Raw genomic sequence first — 27,741 nt, 5'->3', positions numbered from 1 at the left:
TGAAAACCAGAGGGTGAAACAGAAAATGATTTTAACAGAAAAAGTTTATTTTAAGAAGACACAAACAGCTCTAGCTATATAAAGAATACAGTTCAATTGCTGGTAGCAAGCCAGTAAGGAATGCCTTTTTTTTTTTTTTTTTAAATTTTAGAGAAAGACAAGAAAAACCCTTTGTAATGTCACTCCACAGAGGGCTCCCTTCCATTTTGTGTTGGAATCCTAAAAAGACTGGGATCGTGATCTCTCCTACTTTCTGCTGCTTCTTGAAATGTTAGGGACACATTCTCAGCTCTAGGAGATGTGTCTTACCTGTACCTTCCAGTTTACGGTATTGGTCTGTAAATTCTTGTCTCCCTTATTTTTCTAAGTGCATTGTTGGCACTCAGTAAGTACTAAATGGTAAGGGCTAACTTAACAAAAGTCCACCTCCTGACTGCATACTAGGACTGGCCAATGCTGATTCCTCAGTTTGCTTTTGGCAAGTGTAGTATTTTTGCTGCTTTTGGATCCAAGGCACAAGCCTGGTTTCCCTTCCTAATTCTGGAAATCCTAAACAGAAGGCATAAAGGAACTGTTTCATGGATGCTTTTAAATAGGGAAATCCTGAAAATTATTTGCATCACTGATTTTCAAAAATTTAGATTTCAGTAAGTGGGTAGATCCCTGGGCTCAAATGACAGAAATCAAGCTAAAGATTTTAAGAAGCAATTTGCTGCGCTAGGAAAAGCTGCAGCCTGAGAGCTAGGTCTGAATGACTGAGTCAACATCAAATTAGAGTGCTAGCCCTCTGTATGTCGGCCTGTTTTGAATTGCCAGTGGAAAGAAAGTTTCAAGAGGCAAGAAAGGGCAAATGCTTCAGGAGCCCCCACCATCCCTTTCTTGACCAGTCTCATCAGATCTGGACCTAAGCCAGAGAACCGATGAGGGTGCTGGACTGTGCGTGTGTGTGTGTGTGTGTGTGTGTGTGTGCATGTGCACATGTATGGTGTGATTTGGGAATTTATTAGCCCTCACAGTCCAGGTTGAGAACCCAAACTCACACAGACACATACATGTCATCCATTCTATAACCACAACGTTTATATGAGAAAATGTGAAAATGTGAATCTGAGCTTCAGACTCCCAAGAAGCATGAGAGTTGGAGATGGGAACAAGATGGAGAGAGACGTGAAGAAGCTTTAGGACAGAATCCATTTAGAGGTTCAAAACACAGGAGGAGGTGGTGTGCTGAATGTCTCGTGGCTGTGTTGTTGCATGGGCAATCCCAAGGAGCCCATCCCAGGGGCCAAGGGTCCAGAAGGCAGGGAAAAACTGTGGGCACAGAATATCTTCTGCACCTCATTGGTTTTCTCGCTAGGGCTGAGTGCTCTGTCCAGAACAGGTCAAAACTGCATTAGGAAATGGATACATGGATATTCCAGGTTTAAAAACCAGCCTTTGGAACCTGGTGATTTCCCTAGGAAATCGTAGGCTGAACTGGAATCCTATGGCCTGGGCTGCCAGACTTTCCAACGATAGCCCTAAACTCATGATACTAGTATAAGGCAGGACAGGGTGGACCAGGGTGGGGGTCCCCAACCACATATTTGGGGGAGAAGTTATGGAACAAAATAAGTAAGAGAACTCAGAAATTCTCTCCTTCCAGTTTACCCTAAACCGAGGGAAGCAGAGGCACATTGGGTAACAAGGATAGGTCTGGGGAAAAAAATGAGGGTTTCTACACTGAGGTAGTCAGTGAGAGAGAGAGAGAGAGCTCATAAAGGACACTCGATTGAAGAGTAATGGTTGGCATATGCAGCCCCCCTCCACTTGCCCCTGTGCAGTCAGACTGGTCTGACAATGCAGTAGATGGGAAGGCAATAAACCACATCAGCTACTGCACAACTCAGTTATCAAATGGGGCAGTTCACAGAAATGCTTGTCCCAGAAGACAGTCTGGATCAGGGGTCAGCCTAAGGCTTTGCATAGCCCATGAGCTAAGAAAGGTTTACATTGGCAGGGCGCGGTAGCTCACGCCTGTAATTCCAGCACTTTGGGAGGCCGAGGCAGGCGGATCACGTTAGGAGATCGAGAACATCCTGGCCAATATGGTGAAACTCCGTCTCTACTAAAAATACCAAAAAAAATATATATATATATAGCTGGGCATGGTGGCACGCGCCTGTAGACCCAGCTACCCGGGAAGCTGAGGCAGGAGAATCGCCTGAACCCGGGAGGCAGAGGTTGTAATGAGCCAAGATTGCACCATTGCCCTCCAGCCTGGCTGAGGGAGACTCCATCTCAAAAAAAAAAAAAAAAAGTGGTTTACATTATCCAAAGGTTGCAAAATGAACGAATGAACAAACAGCAACAACAAAGAAGAATGTGCTACAGAGAACACATGTAGCCCACAAAGCCTAAAATAGTCACTGTCTTAACCTTTACAGAATTTGTCAATCTCCTATCTAGATGATGGGGGAAATCTCACCAATTTCTGGTGAGAAGCCTCTGAGCATCCTCGAAAAGAGAAACCAGAGGAGGTCCAGGAGAAACAAGGGAATAATGGAAAATAAACGGAAATGCCAATCAGTTTGACTAGTGTGCTTCTAAAAGATGCACAGCTTGCAATTCCACAGAATAGTAAGGTATGCATGTACTAAGGAAGGAGGCCCCAACTAAAGAGACAGCAACACTAAGGAACATTAGGCAAAGAATGTTCTGGAAAAGAGACTGCATGGGGAGCTTTGTACTGATTAGCGAATTCTGTTATTGTTTGGTAAGATGGAGCTGGAATTTGAGCCCAGGGATTGCTGGAATATCAAGCCAGGTGAAATTTCTAGAACACAACTAAATATCTCATGAGCATTTAATAGTCTGAAAATTTCTCATAAAGATTAAGAAGGGAAGGCTACGGTGGCTCACGCCTGTAATCCCAGCACTTTGGGAGGACGAGACGGGCGGATCACGAGGTCAGGAGATTTGAGACGGTGAAACACCTTCTCTACTAAAAATACAAAAAAATTAGCCGGGCGTGGAGGCTGAGGCAGGAGAATGGCGTGAACCCGGGAGGCGGAGCTTGCAGTGAGCTGAGATCGCGCCACCGCACTCCAGCCTGGGTGACTGAGCAAGACTCCGTCTCAAAAAAAAAAAAAAAAAAAAAAAAAAAAGAAAAAAAAAAAGAAAAAAAAAAGAAGGGAAGGCTAAAGTAGATTCTGGGAAAGCTAATATTGGTTGGGTTGTACCCTACTTTTAAATAAACACCAAATACAAAAGTTTGCACTAAAAAAAGTAGAGACACTATGGGAAAATGACAAGAGGAATCTCAGTTTTTCAAAAAGAAGTCACCAGAAGGTTCCCTTATATAGGAAGTTTACCTATGAAAAAATGATACTTGATATATAAAAAATTCATTTTTCACACAACTTTTAGGGAAAACATCCATTGTACTAAGTAGGGTACACATATCGAATTTGGAGGGAAACTAATGTTTCTAACCTGAAAATCCAATTTGTCTTTGGATTAATGAATTAAAGAACTCTTGAATACTTTCCCTTAAAGCACATATATTAGTTCATTGTAATACCTGGGAAATTCATGTGTCATAAAAGTAGAAGCCAGCTGTGGGTCTTCTATAAATTGTAGTGCTTTAAATGAAACCACACTGGACCCAAGGGCAGGAGACCTGGAACTGAGGCTGGGCCCCACAGCTGACTCACTGTGTGACCTTGTATATAAGTTATTTGAACTTTCTGGGCCTCAGCTTCCTCATGAGTGAAATGAGAGAGGTTGGTCCCTTTCAGCTCTAACATTCCAAGACTGCAGATAAATATAGAAATAAGATAAATACAACAATCTAGAAATAAGAAGTATTCCCCAAAGTAAGCTTTGGAGTCAGTAGAAAAAAGTAGCAATGAAATATAATAAAAAGAATAAAATTTTAACCACTAGCCAGGGTAAATATATCTCATTTAAAAATGAATGAAAAAGTTTGTAATTGACAATTCATCAGAAGACCTCAGAACACACATATATTGATACTTCTTCGCCATGATACACATGGGGGAAGGAATGAATTTGAGGTGACTTGTACAATGAGCACAATGTTGCATTTGCATGCATAACGTTTTATAAAATTGGATGTTAGAAAAAGCTCAAGACCACCTAAGGAATAAATGTCTATAAAGCTTGGCATTACAAAGAGGCTGAGAGGGGTTAACTAGTTGTTTCAGTTCAGATTTTGTTTTGGAGTTCGTTGCTATCAAATTCCACTATTTAGGCAAAAATCTTAAAATCAAATCTACTTCTGCCAGAGCCATGGTGAAGACAGGTATTTAAGAGCTGGCAATACCAAACAAACCTAACACCTTTCCCTTTTTTTTCCATTTGTGAGTTTAAAAACTCTTTTTTTTTTTTTTTTAAACCCAAAGCAGGCCAGATGTGCTAAGTCAAATCAAAGATTTTGTAGGTTGAGCAATTTGTTGATCCAATATGATAAGTTCTCTTTTTTTTTTTTTGAGCATATGCACCAGAGTCCCATAAAACATGAGACTTCTCAATCTGATAATTTCTTAAAACCAAACAAACATATGCCTGACCAAAATAACAATATACACCTCTTGGCCAGAGACTGGTCATTATGATGAGAGCCAAAATAATGGTAAAGGTTGGAATCAGTTGGAGAGTGGTGGCTATAGTGATTCAGGGGCTTGAAGGAGTAACATCACTGGAATGCGCGCGCACACACACACACCCACACTCTCTCTCTCTCTCCAGGGATGCTGCTGTTGCTGCTCCTGGAACTGCACTTTGAGAACGATTGGCCTAGATTTTGGGCTTTACTGAACAAAAGTATAATGCCCGTTTCACATTGCTCATTACTCATGCAAATGTCTTCTTGCTAATCTTATTAAAAACGCCCCAAATGTGTGTCTATAACTATTTACTATGTATTCCTCTATAAATCTGTTTCAAAGTATTCTAAAACTTTGCTTATTTCATATTATGTTTATATCATTATACTTTTTGCTGCATTTTGACAAAGGCACTTCCTTATACCTCTTTCCCACTCTCTTGTCCTTTTAAATCCCTAATATCCTTGTCACTTGTAGCTGAAATACATGCAAAGGCTTTGAGAGGACTGGGGGCTCTGGTATAGATATAGTCTCATTTTCACACCAAGCTGGACTGATAGCCCATAACAGAGATGAAGCAGGGAAAGCAGAAGCTTGTAAAGGTAAGCTTATTGGAGGTAAAGTACCCCCAATAAGTTTAATAATCACCACCAATACTGGACAACTGACATTGACGGGACATGGATTGGACAGTTTCACCTTTCACAAACAGGACATATTTTCACAGACTCTTTAAATCCTTGTGTTCTTTACTCAAATGGTAAGTAGTATTAATTCCATTTATGTAAAAATGTCAATGTACAATATGAATGATCTAGACCTTCTCAGTGGCTTTTAGTAGCCATTTCTGAGAGTCCCTTGGTAGTAACCATATTGAATAGCATTGGGTATCAGGACAATTTAATTGACCATCTGCTAGTAACTCAAATGATTCCAGGCAATTAAGATATTTTCTATACTCTGGAGTTAGGCATCAGGGAATTTGGCCTTTCCATGGTGAAAAATACACTTCTACCACTAGTTGATGCCTAACATTCTGCAAGTAGAACTTCATTCCTTTGGCTTAAGGCTTTTCCCTTGTTAAAATGCTACCCTCAAAAGACGTAGCATTAAGCCTTATAATCTCAAAGTAAATGAATTTATCCCTTTCCTGAGAGCATGTTTTTCTTAGAGAGGAGGAGAAGGAAGTAGGAGGCACTGAGGAGAGTTGGTGCTGGGAAGCGAGGTTTGGGAGAATGGAGCAGAAAGAGGAGAGGGAGGATCCTGGTGACAGACCTCCAACTCAGTCACTCTTTTGTTGAAGGGCTGGCCCTGGGAGCATCCCTGCTGAAATGGATGTTAAATTGCCACCTGGAGCATATTACTTAGAAATCAACTATGTTTTCCGACATTAACACTACTAAAGATTCTTTAATGTATAGGCACACAAAGACTTACAGCAATGGAAAAACAGGTAGCAATAAAATATTTGGTGCAACAAGAGATAGGGAGTTAACCCCCCACCCCAAATCAGAAGGACTATACTTGTTCATAGGAAGAAGATAAACTGATATTACTTTAAAGAGTGCAAATCACAGGGCTGGGACGAGGGTAAGGCACTTGCATGGCCCTGAGAGTGGGCACCTCTTTGAATTTTGCGCCCTAGGCGCCTCACTCACCTCACCCTAGTCCTGGCCCTAGCAAATCATATTAAAGCGAAAGCTCACCATTGTGTCACAGACTTGATAATGAAAGGCGGAATGAGTGAGGAACAGAGCACTGAGCGTGAACTCATCTTTTTCCCGACTTGTTCATTGATGAGGAAGAGGGCAGGTGCATGGACAGATCTGCTCAGACAGGTACAGAGAGACTGCAATCGGGTCTGTGTTGTCCAGATAGTTACACTGGATGTCAGGTGCAATGCTCGTTAGGAGAGCCTGGTAGGATCTCCTCTGTCTGCACGTTCAAGGTAACTTATCCAGATCAACTGGTCAGTTTGTGTTCATTAAGCTAAAATTATTTATTTTGCTTCCTGTTGTCTCGCTTCCTTTATGGGTGAGTTGTGCTAGGGATGCAGTTCATGGGATTTGGGACTGAGGGATAAGTTGGGGCCGGTGGGGGAGGCCCAGTCAGGAGCTGAGGCAGGCCAAGTAGTGCAGGATGAGGAGAGGAGATACCAGCAAAGCTTGCTATTGTACTATTAATAACTATCCTCAAAAACATGTACTGACTACCCACCAAATGCAAAGCATCCTTGGTTAACAGTTAACCTCCTCCCCTGGGGATGGTGACTAGATCAAAGTCAGGCTAGCAGAGCCATCTGTTGCTACTGATTGGAATGGGGAGGAAAAAAGAGGATAGGGACAACTTGAAATGGAAGCTGACCTCCTAGGGCCAACTTAATTTCACTCAAATCTCTTCTCTATTCCACCTTCAAAAATCATTATCATTATTATTTGTACTAGTAATCGAAGTAGTGCTGGATTCTCTGTAAGCCTTTCTGAGAGGGGCTTTCAGCCTCTCTTCTCCAGTCTCAGCAGAGCAAGTGCAGAAGGCAACAAACATTGTGGTAAGTGCCTGGGTGGGAGAGAGAGTGGTGTTATGATAATCAAAGGTAGGAGAGAGGTTGAGTGTTAGGAGTGGGGAATATGCTTGGTGTTCTGTTAATTAGTTATTAGTAGAAGTTTTACAGTTTGGTTGTTTATTTGGGACTATGTTTACCTGTTGCAAAATATTAAATGAGGCCAGGCACGGTGGCTTACCCCTTTAATCCCAGCACTTTGGGAGGCCAAGGCAAGAGGATCGCTTGAGCCCAGGAGTTCAAGACCAGCATGGGCAACATAGCAAGACTCCCATCTTTACAAAAAATTAATTTGAAAAATTAAATGAATACTTCCAGTCTTAAATGTCCTCTCTGACCATATGATTTCTGCCCCAAATCCTCTTGTGCTAATGGGAACACCACTGGGTGGGCCACAGTGATGATGTAGAAGATATTCTAAGAATTCCAGGCATATAGAGTATTGTAGAGAAAGCAAGACTAAAGGTAATTGACAAACATAAAGGTGTCTGAGCATTCAGCTTCAGAATCTTTTGGGAAAACCTCCAGAGGTAGCAAGGTGAGGGGAGAGGCAAAACCCGTTAGAAGTAGTAAACAAGAAACTTCCAGGAAAGTCAACAGAAGTAACAAGGCCTATACTATGTGAGTCCCATACTCAGCTTTAACGTTCAACCAGTCATAATGGTTCCCAAGGAGCAGACCCTGGTGTCCTTTCACTTTTGCTAAGCAAAAGCATAAACGCTCCTTCAGTTACTACAGAGGAAAATGTTTGTTTTTTGGAATTCTAAGTCTGGAGCAGACAAAGGTGGCATTCATATATAAACTGAGGCCAGGGATGAATTGATTTTATTTCAGGCAAAATCCCTGAAATTTCGAATTTGGTTAAGACCTTCACACCAAGTAGTTCTAGTACTTTCAAAAGCAACTGGGCCTTGCTGTTTATTATTTTAAGTGTCGAAGTGCTGGTTGCAAGGGAGTTGGTGGGCCTGGCCTGTTTCCAGAAGTCTCAGATTCAGAACTATAACAACTAGAACTAGGCCTAGGGCTTCTCTTGTGAGAGGCCCAAGTTTTCTCAGTACTTAGTGTGGTTTTTCAGCTGCTCTGTCCAGCTGGAGTGTGGGCAGTTGAGCTAAGAGGTGGCTTCTCATTGGGCAATATAACCTATCAAAGTTGAGAACTGCTTGTCTCTGGAACTCTTACTGCATCCTCCAGGAGGTTGACCATTGAATCTATTGGGTGGGGAGTGAAGTAGGAAGGGGCTGGGGAACTCTCTTTGTGAAGCAGGCTACAATTTCATTCCACTGTTCTTTTTGCCTCTCGAAGACAGTAGACAATTAACTTTCCATCATTGGTCAGCAGGTTTTCTTTGCTCAATGCTTTGTCTTCCTCCCCAACCTCCCAGAAATCAGGCATACAAAAATCAAATGAATCACTGCTCTTGCTCTGCTTAGAAAATTGAGCTGACAAGAATAGTTAGTGCCTATAAGCTTTGTGGGAGGTGGGGGCAGGGAGGGGTCGCAATGATTATTCTGAAGCTCTTTCAGTATGCTATTTACCCAGGTTCTTATGCTCTCCCCCAGCAAGGTTAATTGAAAGCTGGTTAAACACAGAACCTAAATGGCAAAAAGTAGCCCTTTTGTGTGTGTGTGTGTGTGGTGTGTGTGCATTATGGGCCATAGCAACTGGCAAGACTGCCTTTTAGATTTTGGATAGATCCTTTTAGTTTATATGTTCTTGGTTTGTGGAACAGAGTCGGACTTCCTTTAAACAAAACCAAACCACCACAAACCACAGTCTGAATTGACTGGTGGGGGGCAAGATGCACTTACTTTCTATTCTCCTTGAGCCTTTGATGATGCTGTTCCTTCAGTTAATTACTTCCTGTAATGAATGTTATATGCAAATGAAATGAGAGTTTTTAGAATGCAGCATGAGCTGGGCACAGATCCTGGCTATCGCTGTTGACAGACATATGGAGGATCTCAAGGTGCACTTGTGAGCTACCTCGGCTAGATCTGAGTGAACAAATGGCTGTCTGGTTTGTTGGTCAAACTTGGTTCATTCAAAGCAACCCAGTCCTGGTCTTTTCTAGCTAATGGGAGTTGCGAGGGGGGCGGGGGATGTCTATATGTTTATTGAAACTTATCACCCTGATCTCCGTGTAGACAATCAAACTGAAAAAGGCATTAAGTTTCAGGATGGAGTCACAGTCATATTCTGCACCACAAAAGCCATCCAATCAACCCCATGCCGAAATAAGTGCACCCTGCAAACCTCTCGCAAGTGCAGAGGAAAGCTAAACTGTGGTTGAGGAGGCATCAGAGTCTTTCTGTGTTTGCACACAGGGCCATCAGAGCCTTCCTAGGAAAGTGAATAATGAGCAATGGCATCCTATGCCCCCCAGGTTTGGCAGCCTCCAATCTGCTCTCACACTGCACTCCTCAGTGACAGGAGCCAGGGATGGAGCAGCCGGGTTATTGAATTGAAAAAGTGGCACATGTGCCCTGGCATCTGAAAATTTCTTCTTAGTTAGTGCACACCACTGGGGAAAATAAGAAGAAACTCGGTAGTCAGTCATGACAAGCTTGTAAGTATGAAAACATAAAAATGTCTGAAGATGATTAAGTGCCAGATGATTTTAGCTCTAGATGAAGTAGCCTCTCTCCTGCTGTCCAGAATGTGAGTTAATGTAAAAGAAATGTAGGCTCTGTTGTTATTCCCACGGTTCTGTTTAAAGACCCTTTCTCTTCCCCCTTCTCTAGTCAAGTTTAGTAAGTAAATCCTGCTTGTTGAGCCCAGGGCTTAGGTACTGGGGTTATCGGTGGTTTCATAGTCTTTTGAAAATTGTGCAATAATTCTCCGAGCCAGTGGGTTAGTGGTCTTCAGCAGTTCAGCTGCTGAGGGACGAGACCTTGGAGTTGCCTTACTTCCCTTCTTCTGTAGCAAGGCCTTGAAATCGTCATTTCTGCCAGCATCTAGGTTGGCACTGCTGCCTGACCCTGTGGTGGCGGTAGACTCACTGATTGGAGACTCAGCTGTGTTCTTTATTGGTGAGTGGGAACTTGTTCTGCCACCCACAAAGGCCTCACCAGGTTCCTTCCAGCCGAGCAGCTTCCTTTTGGACCTAGATAAGAGAAAGTTTGGTTTGAGTGAGTTCATGCAGCAGACATTTACCAGTGCTTCACAGGCCCCCATGCCTGTGACATAATCCAGGCGGCAGCCCTTTAAGCAGCTGTATTGATCTGCTTTCTCTCTCTCTCACCTCTAAATCCTCAGAGACCCTTGTTGGGCCCTCCCATCCCCACATTCCTTTCAATGCCCCCAGCTGGAGTCACTTGTCCTGTGCCTGTAGCCTCAGTCCTGCGCAGGTTCTGGGACCAAGGACAAATTTCAGGAGTCAAGGCTAGTAGTTCAGTGACTCTGAATCAGCCTGGGGACTGATCCTGTTCTGGACTGGTGGTCTAGCTCCATTAATAAGACTCTTCCCAGTTTTCTTGTCACTGAAACCCTGCCTTGTAATCCTGTCCAATAACTGGTCCCCATCTTGTTCCTCTTTGCCTAAGTTCCTGTTTTGATATGCTGCCTGGTGCCCCACTTCACCTCTTGATGGGATTTTTTTGGTACAAGGAATTCTGTGAAGGGTTAAATGTCTCTGACTATAGACAGAGCTAAGAGAGAGCAGATGGAGCCACAATAGGCCAAGTGGTTGCTAAGAGACGAGGGGCCTCTCACTCGGCACCTGGTCCTCCTCTCCCCTCCCTTCCTCCACTTTACCCAACGACATCAGTGAATTTGAGATGCGAGGCCCTGGACTGCGCTCACATATGTGGGTATCTGAACTTAGCCTCCAGGTGCAATTCTAATGGCTGCTTAGAGGTAGCAGTTTTTTCTTACTTTTAATTTTTTTCTTTTTCTTTTACAATTAGGATTTCAATGTGGAATAGCAGTTTTTCTTTAAGTACAAAAAGGGAAGGCAATTGCAATTAGAATTAAGGAAACTGGTGCAGACCTGTGTATCACAGTAAATAAATCTTCAGTTGTGCGTGAAGCCACAAACACGTCATCATCATCCTCCACAATCCATTCGGCTGTTTTATCACTGATTAAACTTTTTTCTTCGGTGCCTGGTTCCACGGAACTCCCTAGACATAAAAAACCAAAAGGAATGACTTTGACCACAATAGATAGGACAAAGTACATTCTCATATGTTATTTCATTTGATGGTCAAAGCAACTCTGTGAGGGCAGCAGGGTGGAGATTTTTAATATCTCCATTTTGCAGAGGAGGAACATGAAGTTCAGAAGCTTAAAGATTTGCCCAAGGTGAAGTGAGTGGTGAAGATCAGCATGGGTCCCTATTCTCTCATGCCTTTGTTATTATAAGGGGTGGCCCGAGCATTCTCTTGTTTTAAACACTGTATATAATTTCTCTAAATGAAGGAGCTGGGAACGATCTAAAGTACTGACTCCCACCCAGTGGGTTAGAGTGGAACCTACTTGAATCTCAGAGGGGAGCCTATGGAGTCTGAGGAAGCGTTTTCTACAACTACCTGGGGCTTTGATTTATTTGCTTGGCTTAGTCATGATTGACTCATACTGAAAGTCCAAATCTGCATATAGAAGGCCATGAGATTTCGATTTTTGGTCTTAAGGGTTCAGAAAAGAATGAGAAACATGGATGAACACTGACAACATTAGCTAAGTGGAATAAGCCAGTCACAAAAAGACAAATACTGTATGATTCCACTTATATGAGGTGTCTAGAGTCAAATTCATAGAGCCAGAAAGTAGAATGGTGGTTGGAGGGAGGAATCTGGGGGGAGGGAGAAAGAGGAGTTGTTGTTTACTGGGTACAGAGTTTCAATTTTGCAAGATGAAAGGAGTTTGGGAGATTGGTTGCTTAACAATGTGAATGTGCTTAACACGAATGAACTGCACACTTAAAAATGGTCAAGATGGTAAATGTTATGGGTACTTTACCACAATTAAAACAAAGACAGACAGAAAAAGAAAGGATGAGAAACATTACGTATTATGTTTTATGGTTCCAAGAAGAGCCAAAGAACTCAAACCACCCAAGAAAGTGAGCTCCCTTTCCTCCGGAAGGCACAAAGAGAGGCTGCTGGTGGCAACATATTCCATTGTTTCAGATGGTTCCAAGCCTGCCATGGCACATGAACTCAGTCTGGTGGGGTATTGAGTCCCATGTAGGGAATTAAACTCAGTGCAGCCAGTGAAAAGTACTGTACAGTGAGGTGGAGGAGTAGTTCCCATGATAGGATGCATGCTTGGCTAGGGACGTGGGATGCTGAAGTCCTAGGGTGCTAGAACCTAGTTTGATTTCATTATCTCAGCACTAGGGATTTAGAGGGGAGAGTGGCCTAAACTGGGCCTTGGAGATCTGCCTCGGGCTAGTCTTGATCTCAAGGGCAGTAAGGCCAGCCCGTGGTTCCTATTTAGAGTAACCCAAACCCTCAAGAGGTGCCCACACTGACTTAGGATCAGGATAATTATTCTGGGGCATCTGCTTCCATCTCTGGCACTTCATTCTCACCCTCATCTCTCCTGTGACTGCAGGAAAAAGCCAACAGACAGTTTACTAACCCAGAGGGCTTGCCTCCCTTTCACTGTCAGCCTGAGGAGTTGAAGTCACCCTTTGACCAAGTGATTGCAGGTCATCGCTGGTGGGGGGACACTTGGCGTCTTCCTCCAGGGTGATGATGGGGCTGAGAGGCAGCCTTGGTTCTGCCACATAGGCCTCCATTTGAGCTGTGGGAGAAGTCAGAGGCAGGTACAGCACGCTGGGTTTTTTTGGTACGGGAGGTGGAATCTTGCCTTTCTTTTTCTCAGCTTCTTCCTGGCTCTGGAGGCTAATTCTTTCAGGCAGGGCCCTCACCTTGGGGCCCTCGTCCTCCACACTTCCCTGGGGAGGCTGCTGTGTTCCTGAGAAGAAAGCACCAGAGGAACTGGCAAAAGGCGTGAAAACAAGAGATGAGGGTGCTGTTGACTCCCCTGGGCTTCTGCCATCTGGGAAGCTGGAGGACTTTGGTTTCCGCACTACCGTGTAGCTGTCTTGAGGGAGTGGTCTCGCATGTTGAATTGAGCTCCTGGGGAGCATAGCCAAAGTTGGTGAAGTTAGCGCATACTCCTCAGGAACAGATGGTGGCTTGTGGACCAAGCTTGGAGGCCTCCGGGCCACCGGAGGCTTCTCAGCTACGGGAGGTTTTGTCTTTCTCTCTGGCAAGGTGAAGACTTCTTCTGCTCTGGATTCCTCAGCACAGTCAGGGCTCTCAATGTCATCTTCCGGCTCAGACTTGCTGACCGACCTCAGGCGAACAGAACGTAGGTCGGACTGAGTAACCATAGGCATGATTGGCTGGTTGGGATTAGTTTTTTGGGCCAGCTTGACACCAAAATTTGTCTCTGAGTGGTGCCGACTCACCTTGGTTTTGCTTCGGATGGAGATACTCATCCCAGACAGATCCAGGTTGGGTGAAGAGGTCAGTGGTAGGTCAAATGATAGCCGTGACTTGGGAAATTTCTCCATTGGTGACGTTGGGGGTAGTGATGACTTCCTCTCAGGTACCACTGGACGTACTCGGACACTGCTGCTTGGAGGGGGTAAGTGGCCCAGGGTCAGGGACATGGAAACAGTAGGTGTTGGTGTTTCTGACTGGCTGGAGTAGCCACTGGAGGGTGACATCAGTCCAGGGGGCCTTCCCGGGGAGGATATCTCCCTGGCCTCCACTTCAATGGAGAGTTGGGAAGGTGTAGTGGCTCTGGAGGTGGAAGGTGAGGCAAGAGACTCTGAGCTGCCCTGAACCTGGGTGCACTCAATGACTGTGGTGCCAGTGGCAGTGCTGGAGCTGGACAGGGATTGGTAGGTGTCACCAGACTTCCAGTCAGTAAGATACCAGTGGTGGGAGAATTGTGTACCTTCTGGATCTTTGTGGTTTGGAACAGCTGGGTGACCCTGAGCATCTGGGTGGGACGAGTGATGTCCTTGGTGTTCCAAGGAGAGGCAAAGGCTCTTGGGCCTCTGGTCCTTGGGTAGTGCTGACCCACCTTCAGGCAAGAGGCCTGGCTCATCTTTGACCAGTGAGACACTGCGCGTGGGTGGGGAAGGCTTCTTTTTGGCCTTCCTAAGTGAGATACTCTTGGACCTCTGCCTTCTGTGCTGGGCCTCTTGCTGGGCACTAAGGGAGGCGATGTTGTCAGCACTGTTACTGCCCTCAGAGCTTGTACTGGCAAAAGGCAGGGCACAGGCCTCATTGGCCTTCTGCTCCTCATCATAGTCCACATCTGTGGTGCCTGAGTCTGTGGGCACAGACAGTGACCGCTCCCGGAATCTGCTGGCCCCGCTGGGGCCTGTCTCCAGCCTTGTGGTCCCACTGGTCAGAAGGCCAATCTTGGAGGGTCTTTCAGGCATGTGCCTTCGCTGAATAAGGTGCTCAGGGTAGCCAGCTGACCCACTGCATCCTGCTGGGTTATCACGAGCAACAAGGAGGGTAGCAGCCTCCTTAGGAACCAGAGGTGGGACTTTGTCTAGAGAGACCCAAGAATTCCCACAGGAAGGATTTTTCCCATTTTCATTGACTTGATTGCTCTGGCTGGTGGCACTTGGAGTCATGTAGGTAAAAGCATCTCCCTTCCAGGAAGTGGAGAAGGTTGATTCTGTAGGTCCATTGCAAGAACTGGGGACACTGTACACCATTCCCATGCTCTCCATGCCAGGAGGGTTTGGGCCACTCCGCGCCTGGTGAGGTTCGTCCGGCTCACTGGAAGGAGTTCTCAGTCCTGGCGAGGTGAGACTTGGGAACCGAGCATCCTGACCAACTGCAACTCTTCCATGAACTCCTTCCAGAATTGAGTGACTGGGCCTGATGTCAGAGGTGGTAGAGTGGGCCACACTGCCTGCTGGGCTGTTGCTGTGACCTGGAGGAAATAAACACAGGACATGAGTGCTACAGCAAGGGATCTCCCACCAGCTGTTTTGAGACAGAAGCACCAACTTTTTGCCAAGAAGCATTTGCCAACAGCTTGGTCAGAATTCCTTGGTTCTTCCCTTCCATGGATGAGGATGCTGGGGAAATTGGGTCCTTGCCCGTCACCCCACAGTGAGTCACACGGTGCCCTTGAATGGTCCAGATGGCTGCCAAATACTTTCCAGCTTTGATTATTCCTCTTAGAGCTGAAGTGTCATGTGGGATTACCTTGCATTTTCCCCATACTTTCACCCCAGGCTCATGAAACCATCACAGACCTCAGCATTCATCCATCCGGAGATGAGAGTAGAGGCTTCCGAACTAAGGACAGCATGGTGTGACGTTTGGCTCCAGCAGTGACTCTGGAGTATGCCCAAACTGCAAAGCTAAGAGTCTGGTTGCACTGTTCGCATCAGTCACTTTTAAGCTTTGCAACATAAGAGGCTGAGGATAACCTACAGATGTGAGGAAAACGTTTGGAAGTTCCAAATCCCCAAACGTTTTCTCATACACACAAACAATTACTACTGTCATGTCATTATTATTATTATAACTACTACTGCTATGAGAATTTGTAGTAACAGCCACCATTTGTTGGACACTGACTATGTACCAGGAACATGGTAGGCAAGTTACATACAATAACGCTAGTCTTCATGCTAATTCCACCGGGTTGGTATCATTATCCCCAGTTTATAGATGAAGAAGTGAGGCTCAGAGAGGTTATGTAACTTGGCCATGGTCTCCCAGTTAGTAAGCGGAAAGACCAGGGCTCTTACCCTCTGCTATCTCCCTGGTCTGTGCTCCTGGCCAGCATTCGCTTAATGGTAGTAATGGTTCTGTTAAGATGATGGTGAGGATCCCTCTCTCCTCATCTATTTGCCTAAATTTGGCATATCTGGTTATATTACATTTATAATGGGAAACAATAATGTAATGGATTCATTAGCCCGGGAGACCTATTCTCCATATTCAGTTGACGCCCTTGACATGAGGCCCTTAGCTATTCTTAATTACCATATTGGCTTTTTCAGGACATCCGGAGGCCCCTCCTCCACCCAATTATTCCTGTTCCCCATCACCACAGTACCACCTGGGTGGCAGGATTGGCGGGAGTGGGTAAGGGGAAGGGACTGGGGAATCAGCTGTGGTGGGGTCACCTTGATCTCGTTGGGAAAAGTTAGAGAATCCAATAATGGTCCGCCTCCGCCTCAGGGTGGACTTGGGGTTCACGGCTGTCTCTGTGTTAAACAACGAGTGTCGCAAACTTGCATGTTTATCAAACTGCTGCCCTGTAGCCAAAATAAAGACACTTGGGTGCATCCTGGTTTCTGTTTAAAGCACAGTGGAAATTGGCCTGAGAGAAGAGAATTATGGCAGTTGTGATGAGCATGAATAGCATCCAAGGCAGGTGGCACTTCTTCCCCATCTTTCCCAACTTGGCCCTGGGCATGCATGCTGGGTTTCCCAGGCTGCACCCAGGTTACCTGTAAGTCTTAGGTGTTCTGGGGCAGTGGTTTTCAACCCTGGGCTACATATTAAAATCAACTGGGCAGCTTTTGAAACTGCAACACCTGGACCTTACCCCAGAACACTGAAATCTCTGGGAGTAGGGCTCAGGTAGAAGCATTTTCTAGAAGTCTTCAAGTGATTATTCAGAGGTACAGCCAGGGGTGAGAACCACTGGTGTAGAGCAGCGGGCTGGGACTAGATGCTGCCTGACTGTGATCTTTTCTCAGAGAAGGTCTTTATATGGGCCAGGTGAGGCCAGTGTCTCCAAGAGGCTGCCCCACTGCCCTCCACCATCCAGGAAAATGCCTGATAGTCTGTCCTACAGTCTCCTGGTCACATTTTCCCAAAGCTGGCCCACAGCATGGTGATTGAGTTCTATTTCTTTCTCTTTCTCTCTCTCTCTCTCTCTTTTTCCTGGCACTGGCTTTTCAATTTAGGGAAATTATTGACACAGATTATAGTTATCACTTCATCTGAGTTACATGGTACTTTCAAAATACCTGTTAATTCAGTTTGTTTACTGACTTGATAATGTTTTCAAATTCAACGCAATTAAAATGGAAGATTTCCTCAATAATATGTCTTACTTAATATTATTAAAAAAATTTTTTTAGAGCTCTATTTCTCTTAAAGTGCTAGGTCAGTCTTTGGGTGCTGGGAAATGGCTGGGTCAGAGTCAGGGCAAGGCAGGGTGGTGGGGTGAGGTCTGTGATTCCACTTCCCTTTCTCTCATTCAGCAGCTGGCTAGCCAGACCCTCCCCCGCCAGCCACACAGCTGCACACGTCCACAGACTCCTCAGCAAAGGAGTCTGTGTGGGCAAAGCTCAGGGACAGCCTCATTGAGAGGAAGACAGACATTTATTTATTTATTTATTTAAAGACAAAGTCTCACCGTCACCCAGGCTGGAGTGCAGTGGCGCCATCTCAGCTCACTGCAACCTCTGACTTCTGGGGTCAAGCGATCCTCACACCTCGGCCTCCCGAGTAGCTGGGGCCACAGGTGTGCGCCTCCACACCTGGCTATTTTTTTGTATTTTTGGTAGAGATGGGGTTTCACCATGTTGCCCAGGCTGGTCTTGAATTCCTGAGCTCAAAGGATCCACCCACCTCAGCCTCCCAAAGTGCTGGAATTACAGGCGTGAGCCACTGTGCCTGGCCAAGATAGACATTTAGACACAAAATGTTCAACATCATTTCTGGAGTCTTTCCTCATCAGCCCTCACTCCTTTTGGTATATTTCCCTAGGCTGTGGGCTCTATTTCCTGCCTCTGATTTTCCGAAATGATGCCAGTGACAGTGGAGGACCCCATATCCAGGGAGCACTGCCACGTGTGGCCAGAGCTGTCCTCATCATCTTTATCAACATTTTCCAGCAGAGCACAGGCTGGCGCTGGCTCACAGGACCCCTCTGATCCCTTTAGGTTACTGAGATCATGGTTTCATCATGCTGCATGGCCCTATCTCCTTCTCAAATGACTGGCCCTCCTTCTCTTCCCCTTACAGCTGATGGAGTGTAGATCATGGATTAATAGTGAGCATGAGCATGGTATAGTGTGCCACATGCCCCCAGAGCCACAGCCAGCTGGGCTACATATAATACATCATGTTCCCCACTCTCAAAGTTGTACTGGGTCCCCTTTAGATCTTTTTGGCCTTAGGACCTTTCTACCACTTCTTTTCTTGAAAACTTGCCAAACAAGTTGAGGAGGCCCACCTTGCTAGAAGACTAGTGTCCAGTGAAAGTGCCACCAGGCCTTTGGTCTGTGCCCAGGTGTGATCCTCCCTTGTTACCACCAGCACTCCAGACCCTACTCTCCTGCTCCGACTCTTATCAGTGTACTCCAAACCCAGCTGTGGGCACAAGAAGTTGTCTTGCCCTGACCCAAACAGAACTCACAAACTTTAAGTTTCCATATGTGCTCTGAAGAGCACACAAGTTCATAAGGCTTTGAAGCTTTCTGTTAAGAAAATTTTGTTTGCTATCAAATAGTCTCAGTTAGGGTGGCAGTGCCAGGAGGGGGTGAAGAAAGAGCAGCCAGCGCCCCCTCTTCTGCATGCCTCCGTTCCCTGGCAAGAGCCATGACCGTGACAGCACAAGGTGAGCCGGTAGCAAAGAAAGTCTCACTTCCCTCCCCCAACACCCAGTGCATTGAAGAAGATGGTCTGTAGAGGCATGAAGGGAAGAAGGCGGTGCTAAGCAACTCTACCAGAGATGTTGATGGGCACAATGTCAGACTGCGTGGAGCAAGGCTGAGGCCACCGCTTCTCCTCTAGGATGGGCAGAGGGAAGAGGTTATTCCAGGCAGTTTGCTTGTCGGCTGTGGTAGACAGGCTCAGGGAGGCCTCGGGGGCCCTCACACCCTGGGTGGTAGTCTCATCCTCGCTCAGCTGCCGTTTTGTAGGCTGTTGGGAGAGAAGGTGATGGAAAGGGTGTATTCCTGCCCGGCGATGAGCCAGTGCCCATAGGGTGGCTGTTTAGGCTGGGTAGTTGGAGACTTCATCTGGGAGGCAGGAAAGCGTGGACAGGGCGCCAGGCCAGGCACCTGCTGTGCAGGGCCCATCCCAGTGGGGCCTCAGGGTAGCTCTGCTGGTGAGCAGAGGTGAGCAGCTTCCAGTGGGTAACGTAAGCAGCTGGAGGTCTCCTGTCAGTGGGTGCATGCTGGCTCTCCCAGGTGGGGGATGAGGCAACTCACCATCAATACAAACTCCAGACGCCTGGCAGACTGGGGCCTTGGGTTGGGGGTGGGCTTAGTGGCCTCATCAGAAGAGCGGAAGGTCTGCCCCACAAGTCTGGCCTCCGAATACTGTTCCTCATATTCTTCTGAAAAATAGCACAGTGGAGACACACACTCTAGGGTGCCACGGCCAAGTGCTGGGCCGGAGAAGGGCCATGAGCCAGGGCTCCTGCTCTAGCTGCCAGGCCTGACTTGCATTTTCTTTAGGCTATTTCCAGGTGTTCGAGCCACTGGATTTGGAAATGGAAAAGTGCTTGCTTCCCAGGACCATGAGGGTCGAGGAGAAGAGAAGGTCAATAAATTCATGCTGTGGTGGTTTGGGGACCAAGCCCTTATCTCAATGACCCCCACCTTGAGTGCTCAGTTACGAAAAGAGGCTCAGAATGCAGACACCTTTTGCTACTTTGGACTGCAAGTTCCTCTCTTTGAAGCCCTGCAGCTCTTAAGGTTTTCTGCAACCCTACCAAGGAAATGACCTGTGTGAAGCAAGAAGAGATTTACACCAGGAAGTCCAATCTGGAGTTCTTTCTTGGATGTCAAGAACTCTTACTTGAGCCTTTGTGGGCTGGGTTCCCTGCACCTTAGTCCCTCTGTGAGTGGTGTCAGGTCTAGGAGGGCTAAGGTGAAGGAGAGGGGAGGAGGAGGTAACAGCACAAAAGAGGCAGAAGTTCAGCGGCATCATCAGTGAATAAGGATGCACAAGATTTGAATGGGGTTGATTGAAGCGATGAATTTGATGAATACATGAAGAAAGTGAGAGTAGAGAAGGGACATTCATGCTGCATGTACACTGAACAAACACTCTTAGAATCATAGAGATTTGGGGTTGCTCTTGGGGTTCTTTGGTCCAACACCTCATTCTGTGCCCAGACTCCCTCCTCAGCAGCCCTTCTAGGTGCTTCTTCAGCCTCAGCGCACACACCTGCAGGGAAGGGGAGCTCCCTCCCTCCCAAGGCAGCTCATTTCTTCCACGGACAGTTGGGGCTGTCAGGCGTGTCAGAAAGTTCTTCCTTATCTGGAGGTGGAATGTGCCTCCTTCTGGGTTTCCACCCACTGGTCCTAATTCTGCCATGGTAGCAACACAGAGCACATCAACTCTTTTTCTGCGTGGCAACTCCTTTGTTAATCTGAACACAAGGCTCATGGTGTCCCTTGGCATCTTGCTTTTCGAAGGTTACCACTGCCCTGGTAGGGGGTGGGGGTTATGGCTGTCATCCCGTTGGTGGCCCATCAGCAGTTTTCTATTCGCCATTAGAGTTAACCTTTATTAGTATGGATAAAGGAGTGCTGACAAGACCTCTTTTCATGCTTAACATCCACCGAGCACCTCTTGGCAGGTGGGGAGGGAATCCAGCCTTGTGCCAGGTGCTTCTGGAAACCCCAGGGTAGTAAGATGTGATTCTTTACATGGAGAAGCTCAGGCTGGTTAGGAGGACAAAATAGGTGACCCCTGGGTGCTGTGTATTGGGCTTACTTGGGTGAGGCAGTAGCTATCCAGGGGCGGTTATTGCAAGAGCAGAGTGAGTGAAGCCCAGAGTGGGAGATCCTGCAGATGCCCTCTTTGTCTTCTGGTGCCAGCATCCCAAAGGCATGGGCGATGTGGCAAGAGGGGGGCTGGAGGGAATGGGGGCCCACATTGTGGGAGTCTCCCACCCAGCTCTCGGTGAATGGTATGACTTATGGCCCTGCCTCAGTCTCTGTCCTTGTTTCCCCATGGGCTACTGAGCTGAAAAAAGGGGGTGGGGATGGGGGGAAACAGCCCTGGAAATAGCCTCTTTCAGAATCATTAGGCTGAAAGGTGAAAGCTGGAAACTGCTTTGTCGATTGTTTTTAAACTGTTCTCTCTCTTTATTTTGCTGGTCCCTGTCCTCTTTCTTCTTTGCCTCCCTCCTGCCGCTGCGCATCTCGCCTCTGGGCTCCGGCCGCAGCCCCCCTCCCTCTCGGTACCTTGCAACAGGCTCTGGAGATTGAGCTGCGCCTCGCGAAGCAGCTCCTCTACACTCGGGGGCCTGCCCGAGGAGAGGAACACGTTCACTGGCTGTCGCCATGACGACCTCGAGTGGGCAGTCGCTGTCGCATTTTCCCGACCCGAGTTAGCTGCAGCTAGGGAAGGAGAGAGTCAGTGAGAGGCGCAGGCGAGCTGGAGGGGAGCGGCGCGCGGCGGCCAGTGGGCGACCGCAGTTCCCCAAGGCCCGCCCCTGCGTGGGGCGGGGGGAGTGCGAGGCTGCGCTTAAAAGGCGGGGAATCGGCGACCGCAAGATTTTTCCTCGACAGATCCTGCTGCAGTGTGCTCCCTCCCGCTCCGCTCGCCCCTGCCCGCCCGCCCGGTCGCCGCCGCCGCCGTGTCGCCCGCATCTTCCGCCTGGCGCCTCCGGGCCCCGTGCCGCCGCCCGCCCTCTCCGGCCCCGGCGACGAGGTAACGCGCCCTGGGCCGAGCCGCCGGGCCCTCCGCCCAGAGCGCCGCCCTCCGAGCTCGCCCCGGTGGGTGTGGCCCGGCCTGTCCCGCGCCCAGCCGCCGCACTTTGGTCCCTCCCGCGCCCCGCCGCCGCATTTCGGCCTCCTCCGGCGCCCTGTAGCTCCCGTTCCTCTTTCCCCACCACGGAGCCCCAGGGCCCCTGGGCTTGTCGAGATGTCTGAGGCGGCAGGAAATCTCAACAGCCTCCGCATGGCGAATGTGGCCCTGCGCGAAGAATTAAATGCCCTTCGCGGGGAGAATGCCAATTTGGGCCTCCAGCTCGGGAGAGCCCTGGCCGAGGTTAATTCCTTGCGGGGCAATGTCTCCAGCTACATCCGTTGGCCAGTACCCATAGTGCCTGTCCTTGCGGAGGAGAACTTGGAGTTCGCGCTCAGTGAGATCGAAGCCATTCCCGGGGGAGAACTGCCCTTCTTGTGCCGGCCTCCCCCACGCGCGGAGCCCGACTGTATCTCGGATGATCTTTTGATTAACGTGATCCAGGATCGCAGCACCCCCGACGGGCCCGCTGATCCCCCTCTGCTGCCCATCCCGCCCCCGCCGGCGCTGCCTCCGCCTGCGTCAAAGGAGCCGCCCCCGCAGCCCCCTCTGCCACCGCTGGAGTGGCCTGAGATAGAGCCCTTTTCAGGCGACCCAGTCTACCTGGCTGAATTCCTGATGCAGCTAGAGACCTTCATAGCCGACCATGAGGATCATTTTCCCGGGGGCGCCGAGCGGGTGGCCTTTCTGATCTCCTTTTTCACTGGCGAAGCCAAGGACTGGGCCATCTCGGTCACCCAGGAAGGAAGCCCCTTGCATGCCAACTTCCCGCGCTTCCTGGATGAAATCCGTAAGGAATTCTGTGGCCCCATCCCCCCACGTGTGGCTAAAAAGGCCATTCGCAAGCTCAAGCAGGGCCACTGTACCCTCGGCAGCTATGCAGATGCTTTTCAGTTCCTGGCCCAATTCTTGTCTTGGGATGACTGCCACCTCCAAAACCAGTTCCTCAAAGGCCTGTCGGAATTCTTCCGCAAAGAGCTCTTATGGTCAACAGAAATGGCCGACCTAGATGAGCTGATTCTCGAATGTGTGGAGATAGAAAGAAAAGTGCGCGTTCCCAAGCCTATCCCGCTCCCTGGGGTTCGAAATATCCTCTTCCCTTTTGCTCCCAATGAGGAAGAAAGTGAAGATGAAGAGTACTACAGTGAAGATGAAGACCAGGAGGCACGCAGGCACAGGCTTCACCCCAAAGACCAGAGGAATCGCATGAGGGCTTTTCAGCAAGAGATGGAGAAGGAGGAGGAGGAGATGAAGAAGGAGGAAGAAATGAAGAAGGAAGAGGAGGAGAAGGAGGAGGAGGAAGAGGAAATGAAACAGAAAGAGGAGGAGGAGGAGATAAGGAACAAGAATGAGGAGGAAGGAGAGAGTAAGGATGAAGAAGATGAAGATGAGGATGGGGGCCAGAAACCAGAGCGGGAGCCACAGCAGGAGCCAGGGACTGAGGAGACCTATGGTGAGGTGGAGGAGGAGCCACTGGATGAGGCCCAAGATGATGATCTAGATGAGCTAATGGAGATGGAGCCGACCTTTGTTCACGCCTCATCCCAGACTTCTGGCCCCACAAATGGTTACCACGCCGAAAACTTCCTGGGTGCATCGCCTCCCATAATACAGCCTAGCAGACGGAGGAACCAGAATCGAGTCCCACTTCTGGAAGGCCTTCCAGGCACCAATTCACCATTCTACAGCTCCCCCCCACTGATTCGCCGCACAGGTCGCTTAGGGCAACGCCAAGTTCGAAGACGCCCCCCCGTGCTTTTCCGCCTCACTCCGAGACAGGGGGGCCACCGAGCTGCTCGTGGCCGAATTCGAGTGTGAGTGCTGGGGCCAGATGGCCACCCAGAACACACCCTTCTTTTGCATCCTCCACCCCTGCTATTGCTGCCATACCTGCCCCATTTGCTGACCAGGACTTCAGGGAGTTTCAGACCTGCAGAACCTGAAGAAGACCTGCAGAATTCCAGACCGTCTTGCAGCCATGACCAGAGAGTAACATGTGCTCAACCAGGGCCACCTGGGAAAGGAGGGATCAGCAATAGCTGCCCTCTTGGCATGTACTCTGCTCAGTCCTGCCACGAGCTGGAGAGCAAGTTTCTGGGCCTGTTCCCATAAATGAACTGGTCACCCTCTTGTATTTCCCCTCTGGTTGTTCCTAACCCACACCTCGCCTGCGTTTCTTCACCCTGTGTTCTACAGTTTTATTCTCTGACTGACCCACCAGGACTTCACCCAATGCCTCACTGATCTGCCCCAATGAGCAAGAGGACAGGCTACCCTGAACTCCTAAAGCCAATGAGGCCAGTTGCTAGATACAAGCAGGATGGTGAGCAGGATGGTATCCAGAAATGTCCCTAGAAGCCTACACTCGTTTCATGCCACACCTCCAGCAGAGGGCCTGGAAGAGGACCCGACATCTAGCCCAGTGAGAGTGTGCAAAGCCACATGTCAAATGGACAACTTGACCGACATTTGCCCTTGACTGACTGTGCAGGCTGGTTCCACTTACAGCACTTGAGTCTACCTTTGCATAGATTCCTGTATCAGGGCTCTTGGACTGACTTGCCACATCTGGAGCCCTTTCCTCTCACCACATTGCCCTCCTGGGCACCCCTGGTGGACAGCACCCAACATTGCAGGCTCCACCACTTTCCTTGATGTTGCCTAAAGGGTAGCCAGTTAGGGTTTGGGGGAGGAGAAGGAGGAGGAAGAGGAGGAGTAGAAAGAAGCAGCAACGATCATTCTGCCATTGTAAAGAGTGACTCTTTCCTTAGGGATGGTGGTCTTCTCCCCTTGCCAGGCCTTGGACTGCAGCCTCCAGTCAAAAGTCTTTGCAGGACACTTTCTATCCTTGGAGTTACAGAGGAGGACTGATTGGCCATTCCTTCTGGGACAGACAGAGAGAGGGCCCATGGCCTGCTCTGAGCTCCCTTCAATTTCAAGGAACCCTTAGTTCTGAGAGGAAAGAGGAAGGCTGCACCCACCATGGCCTCACAGCTGGGACCCCTTCATGTCTCTGACATGGGGGCCAACCCCTGGCCTGCTGCTGTGCTTCAGTGACACAGTAAAGCTTAAGAGGGTGGCTGCCTCCTAGGAACTCCTGGGACTTCTGGGTACAAACTCAGGTGCCCTTATAAAGAGACCCGCTGCTTGCCTTGAGTCCAGAAAGCACTGCTTCTGAAGTGAAAAACACACACTATGTCAGTTCTGGCCACAAAATGCCAGCCAAATCCACTGCTGGCCTGAACTTCCCCTGGACACTGGACTTATTGCACAGTGACTGGCAGCAGAGCAAGTGCAGCCAGGGTTTGTGGCCAAAGGAAAGAAAGCATAGTAAATTCAACCTCTGTTCCTCATGGGAGTCTGACCGATAACCTCAGGCTGACCTTAGGATCTTGGGCCTGGAGGCAAGAGGAAAGAGCTGGAGGAAGAGGAGTCGCAAAGAAACCCAGTCCTCTGACTGGTTTCTGGTGAGGTCTCTATTCATCAGTGGGAGGTAAGATGCCCTTTTCATTAGCGCTTTTGTTTCTCAGCCTGGGGATCAGTGGATTTGGGTTCCTATAACCTGTTGCTACCTTTTTAAAAGGTCCCCTCTCTCCAAAGAGAAAAGTAATACATAATCATTAAAGAAAGTCTGGAAAATAGAGAAAACTATAAGGACAACTCCCCCCTCCCCCAGACATTAAGAGTCCCACCACACAGAGGCAAGCACTATTAACACTTTGCTGCCTTCCTTTCTAGTGTGTTCTTGCTATGTCTTGTCAAACTTGAGCTCATCCTGCCAGGTCTTGATCAGCAGGATTTAAAATGGCTGCCACCTGTGCAGTCATGCATACTGAATATTCATGTAAACATTCTCCTAATTTGTTGGACCTTTCAATCGTCTGGTTTTCCCCATCCCCACCAGGGCAGGAGTAAAAAACTTTGTAAAGAAAATTTTGTCTGTTTTTCAGCTGATTTTGTCTGATTTCCTCAAGAACGTATTCCAGGAGGAGACCTGCTATTCTTCGAGGGGACCTGCTATTCTTCGAGGTGGTGGATCCTGTTTGCTGATGGTCGACACTCTGGCCCTACTACCTCATGTCCCTGTGAGGAGTGTGAAGGACGGGTGCCTTAAACCCACACTTCCAGGGGCCCTTCAGCACAGGTCCTGCCTGTTCCCATGGTGCTTCCCACCCCGAACCCTCAGAGCCACAGCCAGGGACAGAGCAGATGAGCAGTGAGCTGGTTTCCACCCTCTGGGGGCAGGAGGGGCTTGGGCTTCCCTTGGACCCTCTTCCTTCCTTTCCCAGATCTTCAATATTTGTTGTGATATAACAGCCATAAGAGCTGTAAGAGGAACTGTGGGCTTTGGGAGCTTTCTTGGGTTGAAAGAGGGGTGGGGGGAGGGGAAGCATGCAGGGGTATGAAGGCAGCCCAAGGTCTCCCAGAGGCTCGGGAGGAAACTTGTTTGGAATACATGTGTTATTGTTGCATTACTGTGTTGTGAAGATAAGAAGCTGCTCTGTATGCTAAAGCTTTCTCTCCTCAATAAAAATATAAAGGGTGTGTAAAGATTGTGTCTCTTTGTTATTGAGCAAGCATAGATGGGTACAGAGTAGGCATCGGGTGCTTCCAAGGTCCCCTGCCGGAGTCAACCTACCCTGAAGTCTTGAAATCCTTAGACAAGGAAACCAAGGGCCGGTGTGGCTCAAGGGACCTGCCTACAGTTCTGTGCATTTGTGGATGGCAGAAATTGCTGGGAGGGAAGTGGAAGCACTGGGCATCTTGAAAAGTAGCATTCGTTCTCCCAGGGACTATGGGTGGCCCAGCCCTACAGGCATGCACAGCCACGCATGGGACTTTGAGTGAAGGAAGAGAAAGAGACCAGGTGGGATGGGGAGGGCCCTTCCGCTTTTTGGCACTAGGTGGCGCTATGGGATACCAGTGAGTTAGCTGGTGAAGATGAATCACAAGTCCCCAGAGCAGTCCAGGTAAGAGGCCCTCCAAGCAAGATCTCATGGCTCCTCACAGACTGTGGGGTCACAAGAAACTGAATCCCATTCTGGGATTTGCCCAAGTTTCCCAGCATGAGTTGGACTTTTTTTTTTTTTTTTTTTCCCCAGAGGAAGTGGGTGGTAACATTCATTAAGCCTCTGCTACTTTTGAGTGCTATGCCAGGCACTTCACATCTGTTACCTTATTTCATTCTGATAATGATCCTGGGGGAAAGAACTAACTACCCTTACCCTCATCTTAAAGATGAGGATGCTGAGGCTGAGAGAGAAGTCACTGGCCCAAGGTTGACAGCTAGCGAGTGGCTCTGTCACAGCCCTGCAGCTGCCCATTAGCTCTGAGGACACTTAGCACCTCTCTGCCCCCACTCCGCTGGCCCTGTAGTCTAACATGGCCAGGCTGGTCTCCTAGTTCTGCCCTGTCCTACCCCCGCCCCCGCCGCCAGCTTGCAGGATTCCAGTGGGGGAAACAAACCCCACTTCAGAGGCACATTTGCTTTGTCCCTTTAACAGGAAGGGAGGGAGGGAGGAAACCATAGTGTTTCTGACCATGTGCCAGGCACTTTCACCAACATCATTTCATTTTCTCTCCACAATTCAGTGAGGCAGGTGACGCTGTCTCTAATTTTAGAGCGGAGGGACCTGAGTCTCAGAGATATTAGATCATATGGGGGACTCCAGGTCTTCGTGACTCCCAAACCCATATACACTCTTAACTCAAATACACCGTGCTTGCTGTCTCCCAGCAGAGACTCCTGACAAACTTAAAGTCTCAGCCTGTCTGGATTCTGGGTCTTTGCCAAAGCAACGAAGCATGCATCAGGTGCACTATCTCTGGAAGCTCTGGGGGAACCAGC

The 27,741-nt window shown here is 48.3% G+C and overlaps 3 protein-coding genes across 4 annotated transcripts in view; 1 reads left to right on the top strand and 2 right to left on the bottom strand.

Annotated features, from left to right (window-relative positions):
* Positions 1-27,741, bottom strand: part of PIN4 (peptidylprolyl cis/trans isomerase, NIMA-interacting 4) — a 363,345-nt gene that overhangs the window by 49,898 nt on the left and 285,706 nt on the right. The window lies entirely within an intron of this gene.
* On the bottom strand, positions 31-21,932 carry NHSL2 (NHS like 2). Its single transcript, XM_050775864.1, has 8 exons — positions 21,635-21,932; positions 21,329-21,484; positions 19,340-19,467; positions 18,854-19,049; positions 16,295-16,426; positions 12,754-15,084; positions 11,159-11,291; positions 31-10,273 (listed from the first exon to the last, which is right to left on the bottom strand). Exons 1-8 carry the CDS (start codon positions 21,930-21,932, stop codon positions 9,952-9,954), a joined length of 3,696 nt encoding a protein of 1,231 aa, XP_050631821.1. The 3' UTR covers positions 31-9,951.
* RTL5 (retrotransposon Gag like 5) lies at positions 21,734-26,444 on the top strand. Its single transcript, XM_050776358.1, has 2 exons — positions 21,734-25,386; positions 25,844-26,444. The coding sequence occupies exon 1, from the start codon at positions 22,011-22,013 to the stop codon at positions 23,709-23,711; it is 1,701 nt and encodes a 566-aa protein (XP_050632315.1). The 5' UTR covers positions 21,734-22,010; the 3' UTR covers positions 23,712-25,386; positions 25,844-26,444.

This window comes from Macaca thibetana, chromosome X (assembly GCF_024542745.1).
Source record: "Macaca thibetana thibetana isolate TM-01 chromosome X, ASM2454274v1, whole genome shotgun sequence".
In the NCBI taxonomy this organism is placed as follows: Eukaryota; Metazoa; Chordata; class Mammalia; order Primates; family Cercopithecidae; genus Macaca; species Macaca thibetana.
The sequence above is the reverse complement of the archived record's forward strand: the minus strand, read 5'-3'. Positions and strand labels throughout refer to the sequence as shown.